This window comes from Marmota flaviventris, chromosome X (assembly GCF_047511675.1).
Source record: "Marmota flaviventris isolate mMarFla1 chromosome X, mMarFla1.hap1, whole genome shotgun sequence".
Lineage (NCBI taxonomy): Eukaryota > Metazoa > Chordata > Mammalia > Rodentia > Sciuridae > Marmota > Marmota flaviventris.
In genome coordinates, this window is record NC_092518.1 from 33,832,923 (window position 1) to 33,838,922 (window position 6,000).

Consider the following 6,000-nt stretch of genomic DNA (forward strand, 5'->3'; position numbering starts at 1 on the left):
GGTTACTTAAAAGTAGTCCTCAGCAGTCTATAAAGTCGTTGTGGACACTGAGGTAGTAAATAATAAACTGTTACTCCTGCTAGGAAATTGGTTTCTTTGAACCTCTGTTTACATTTTTATCCACCTATCAGTATAACATACATTATTGACTAACATTGAGCTTGCAAGCCAAGCATGGTAGCATATAGCTATAATCCTATAGCTATTTGGTAGGCTGAGGCAGGAGGACCACAAGTTTGGTGCTAGCCTGGACAAATTATTTGATACATTTTCTCATCTGTTCATGGGCGTAATAACAATACCTATAGTCTAGCAATAGATTAAATGACTAGATCAGACATTAAATATGTGGTATGTAATAGGCAATAAATATAAGCTGCTATATTAGATTTTAGAAGTTTTAATCTTATATTCTGCTTCTCTTTCAGAATTCATAATGCCCTTAAGGGAATTCCAGATGACCGAGATGGGCTGTTTGACACAATCCAGCGCTCTAAGAATCACTATCAGAAAAGAGCTTACCAATGTATAAAATGTATGGTAGCTCTCTTCAGCAATTGTCCTGTTGCTTACCAAATCCTACAGGTGAAGATTTTTTATTTTTCTGTAGAGATCTGAATCAGAATTAAGGATTCTATCTTAAAGAAGAGAGTCCTGAGAATTTAGGGTTTTTTGTTTGTTTGTTAAAGTTTGAAGTGTTCCAAGTCCTCTTACATATGTGGTTTTTATTTTCTTTTGAAGGGTAATGGCGATCTGAAAAGAAAGTGGACCTGGGCAGTGGAATGGCTTGGAGACGAACTTGAAAGAAGACCATATACTGGCAATCCTCAGTACACTTACAACAATTGGTCTCCCCCAGTACAAAGCAATGAAACATCAAATGGCTATTTCTTGGAGAGATCACATAGCGCTAGGATGACACTTGCAAAAGCTTGTGAACTCTGTCCAGAGGAGGTAAAAAAAGCCACCAGTATGCAGCAGATAGAAATGGAAGAAAGCAAAGTAATTCTTTACTTTATAGGCCAGTGTTTATGTATTAGCAGTAGTGCTTAAAAAAAAAAAAAGTTATATTGAAGTTTTTGTTTGTTACTGTATGTTGTGTTGATTCCAGTTCCTTTGTTTATCTGCAGTAAAAGAAGTTGTTAATGGGTTAGTTTTGTAGGTTTTAAAATTTTATTTCAGGGCTGGGGATGTATGTAGCTCAGTGGTAGAGTGCTTACCTAGTATACACAAGGCCCTGGGTTTGATCCTCAGCACCATAAAACCAAACAAAAAAAATATTCTGGACGAAGTGAGGCACACCTGTAATCCTGGCTACTTAGGAGGCTGAGACAGGAGTGTTGCAAGTTTGAGGCCAGCCTCAGCAATTTAGCAAGACACTATCTCAAAATAAATAGGACTGGTGATGTGGCTCTGGGCTAGAGTGCTCCTGGGTTCAATCCCCAATACCACAAAAACAAATACGTAAATTTTAGTTAAAATAGAAAAGGTTAAAAATGAGCTTGAATTTGCCTTTATAATTTCTTTTTCTTTTTTTTTTTTAATTAGGAACCAGATGACCAAGATGCCCCAGATGAGCATGAGTCACCTCCCCCTGAAGATGCCCCATTATACCCCCATTCACCTGGATCTCAGTATCAACAGGTAAACAGGAGTCAGATATTGGTTTTAGTCTCTAGAACCAATTCTTAGGCTTAAATAGTGGCCAAATCTTTTATGACTGAAGTCATGGAGGGATTGTCTAGGGGACATGATTAGAAGAGAAATGGTGAGAGTGGGATCATGGTGCCCATTTCAACTGGCCCCTGTGGTAGATTCCTCATCACATAGGTGTCCTTCTGATACTGGTAATTTACTTGGTAAATCTGTGTATTCATTCATGTCAACATAAAATGATAACCATTGCTTAGTGCAAAGGATTAGAACGATATTTCCTGTTAGGCTAAGTCTGCAAATGGATTCTGATTCAGGTATGGTGATGAAGTAAGGGATCCTTGGTTACTTAACCCTAGATTTCAGTGAGTGGGAATTGTTGAGGAAAAAAAAAATAAGGATTTGGCAGTTTTCCAGTGGGCGATGGACAGTGGTATTTGAACAGGATTAGAGTCTTCTAGAGGGCTTGTTAGAGGACAGGGTGCTAGACCCTGTCCAGAGCCTCAGGTCTCCTCCCCCTACAGTGTGTTGTTCCCCACTGCTGGTCTAAAAAACTGTTTGAGACACATGTAAGTCATTCTTTCTTAGGCTTCAAGGTATAAATAGAAGCATGCCGAATAGTTAAGAAGTGCATATTCAACACAATTATTTTTGTATTGCAAATGTATAGAAAATAAAGCTTAAAATCTTGGCTTGGCTGGTGGGGATATATAGGAGAACGAGTGCCTATAGGGTTCTGGCATTTCAAAAGATTAACCAAATCCACAGGAGAAAATTACTTGCTTGACCCTGAGAATGCTCATATTAAGCACGCTTGGTTGCTTTATTATCTTCTTCTACATTGTTTGGTTCTCACTAACATTGTTTTGTGTTCGTGGTTATTGCGCCTGCAGATCTCATATCATGGGCAGTCATGTGTTTCACACTAAAAGTCACTTTGGGCTGGGTGTAGTGGTGCTTTCCTATAATCCCAGCATCTTGGGAGACTGAGGCAGGAGGATCTCAAGTTTGAGGCCAGCTTGGGCAACTTAGACAAGTAAAAATAACTTTGGTCAAAGATTTATACAGAGCTACACAATCATCACTCTTTTGAGGGGGCCTTGTGCTTTGTACTTACACTAGCTTTTTTTCTTTCAAACGGGTTAATCTTTTCACTATTAGTCTTAAGTGTATTTAAAGGATAAGTCTCAGAAATGAAAGAAATCTTTACATTTTCACAAACTTGAGCTTGTGATTTTAAAATTTGTTTAGCCTGGGGAAAATTTTAACACGCACATCTCCTCTCCCCTCCCAGAATAACCATGTGCATGGACAGCCATATACAGGCCCAGCAGCACACCACATGAACAACCCTCAGAGAACTGGCCAACGAGCACAAGAAAACTACGAAGGCAGTGAAGAAGTATCCCCACCTCAGACCAAGGATCAGTGAAATGCACATAATTAACTGGTTCCATCAAGACTGTGCACCCAGGCCTTACAGTCCAACCTTTTTCTGTGTCTGGCTAATATTTAAAACTAGAAAACTATTCCTAATCAACATGGAGTGGAGAGTTTATTCACTGTCTTATCTGCAGAAATTTGCTGTCAATATATAACCCGCCTGCAGTGGAAAGTGTATAGTGTTTTGTAATAAATGGCCTGATGCTAATGTGTAAATGGCAAAGGTGTATATAGTATATTAATGTTTGACTGTTAATTCTTAAGCAAGAAACTTTTTTCTTGATGGGACTCACAGATCTACAAAAACTACTACAAAAGTTAATTTTCTTGTTATACCCACTGCACTTTGCAACCAGTGTTGCCTGCCTCTTGGCAGTTGGATCAACTCCTTTACAAAAACAAAAAATAAACCAACAGCAACAAAACAGCCCATTCATGTCAGCCACACCAATAGTTTCATGTTAATTCTTTGCCACTGAAGTCAATTTTAACTATGAGCAATGTAAGGCTGGTAACCTTTAAATTATTTGGTTGATGTGGAAAATTGGTGATGTAACATTGTTTCTAGATCTTTTTCATTGCCTTTTTATTCTGATATTAGGTTAATCACTTTGAGGCTATAATTATGCTGTAACATTTAGCATGGCTTCACACCACGTTAGTGTAGCCAATGAGGAAAAAACTACCATAACGACTGCAGTTGTCCGGAAGTGACAGCTGTGTTGCTCAGAGCTTTTCCTTCTTACACCTAGAATATAAAATAAAAGCGAGGGGAGAAATGTGACAGGCAGTTTTCAGTTGCACTTATGTTCTTTCTCATATTTGACAGTTCAGTCTTCGGGTGGGATAAAGAAAACTTAAGTATCAGTAATGGGAATTTTAAAAGATTTTTTTTTTTTAATATGCAAAAATTTGCTATGCCAGGATGCTGGAGCATAATAGAAGACTGTATTTGGTATGCTTGTTTTTGTTTCTTTGGTAGAGATTATTAGGTGAGTCTTCTAAAACCTTTCTTCTGGATCCCAGTAATGTGGAAGTCGTCAGAATCCCACAGTACTTGGAGTACCTCTGCATCAAGATGTCTGACTGATTTTTCTGCTCAGTCACAATTTTACTTGAAAGCAAGAATTGTCCTAGCTCATTTTCCATTATTCCAAAAATATTAACGTTCAAAGCAGGGTCTAATTTAAAAAGAAACTACTGGTTAGTTAATATAATTGAAGTATCACAATTTCAGAATAAACATTTGATTAAAGTAAGGAACTCATCGGTTAATACTGTATTTAAAAGAGAATTGGTGACTTGAATGTGTGTAATTTTTTTGGAACCTGTCTAAAAACCAAATACCCCTGCAAACAGATACAGCCCACCCTATTCTATTTAAATATTTTGCTGTTTTATTTTATAGAAATTATTTTGCTGAATTCACAAATAGAATTTGATTTAAGAAGAACTTTTTGTCCTGTGGTGTGTTTTTGGCTTTTTGGTTACTTTTTTGGTCCTGTTTTTGGTTTTGGTTTTGTTTTTTTAAGGACTGCATATTAAAATTCTGTGCATAGCATGCATAGCCATGGCACTTAATTCAGGATTTCAGTTAACATTTTTGTGCACAGAAAGATCTGACCTTTGGCCCTTTACTAAAGACTGCAGAGAGCCGGGAGCAGTGGCGCGCGCCTGTAATCCCAGCTACTCGGGAGGCTGAGGCGAGAGAATCGCAAGCTCAAGCTGGAGGCCAGCCTGGAAAATTTAGCGAGACTCTGTCTCCAAATTAAAAAATCAAAAGGGCTGGGGATGCAGCTCAGCGGTAGAGTGCCCCTGGGTTCAGTCCCCAGTCCCCCAAAATTAAATACTTCGAGAAAACAGAATGTTGACACTGTAGAAGTTTCCTAACAATCAATCTTGTACTTTTTGTATGTTTTTTATATACATGTATATTTAATGAGCACAAGCTAGGTTGTATTTTTTACAATTCAGTTAATGGGAAAAAGTTTTGTCAAAAGGCAATAGTTGGAACTGAACAAAGCAGAAACAAACAGCATTGCATTATTTTGTGATTAAAAGGGGCAGGTATTTAAGATAAAGCTTTGGGTATCTTATTTGCAGTACTCTAGTAAATCTGTGCTTCTAGGTTTTTCTGTAGTATTAGGAAATTTTGACAGCAGATAGTTTGTTTTTACTTTAAGTATGTTACATCTGAATTTAAGTTTGTGTTTTTTCTTCTGTAGTTTGCAGAGCTGGGGATGGAACCCTGGGCCTCACGCATACTAGGCAAATGCTCTACCTTTGAGCTACATCCCCAGCCTGAATTTGTTTGAGCAAGGGTTGTACAGTGTTTGCGATTCCAGTTGGTAGTTTAACTTAAAAGTTAGTCACAAGCTTTCTCAACTAGCAAAGTAGGTTAACTTTATTTGGAAAAGTTCCTATTATTGTTAATGATACCATCTCACCATCTGAGATGTGATTTTAAAATTTCCTGGTCCTTAACAAAAGTATGTAATGGGCTTAATTTAAAATGTAATGACTTCCTAGATGAGAAAAAACTTGACATTTTAAAAGGCTGTGAATTTTTCTCTCTGGAGGGAGATCCCAACTTTACTTTGAATTTACAAGCCACTCCCCCCACGTGGTGCCAGGTGAGGGCTTGAGAATCATTTTCCCCTCTCTCCAAGGAAGAATGGCCTGTTTTGTGACCAGGAGTGAGGGAGAGCGAACAGTTATTTTTGTTTGTGCAAGTTATTTTCTGTATTTACCTCTTAAGTATTAGTGTAGAACGGCAAATTTTAAGATGCATGTTATCGTAAGAGCAACCATAGTGGTGATTTCTGAGGTCTTTTTCTGAACACACACGGCACATTTTCAATTTCAAGTTTTCAAAAGTGCCTAAAGGTTATTTAATTCTCCCTC

At 37.8% G+C, this 6,000-nt stretch overlaps 1 protein-coding gene across 3 annotated transcripts in view; it reads left to right on the forward strand.

Annotated features, from left to right (window-relative positions):
- Usp9x (ubiquitin specific peptidase 9 X-linked) overlaps positions 1-3,543 on the forward strand; it is a 109,630-nt gene extending 106,087 nt beyond the window's left edge. For all 3 annotated transcript variants that reach the window (XM_071606465.1, XM_027927263.3, XM_071606466.1), the window contains exons 42-45: positions 429-585; positions 742-954; positions 1,549-1,644; positions 2,948-3,543. In XM_071606465.1, coding sequence (XP_071462566.1) covers positions 429-585; positions 742-954; positions 1,549-1,644; positions 2,948-3,085 — 604 coding nt within the window. In that variant the 3' untranslated portion in view covers positions 3,086-3,543. The remainder of the gene's footprint in view (positions 1-428; positions 586-741; positions 955-1,548; positions 1,645-2,947) is intronic.
- The last annotated feature ends 2,457 nt before the right edge of the window (positions 3,544-6,000 follow it).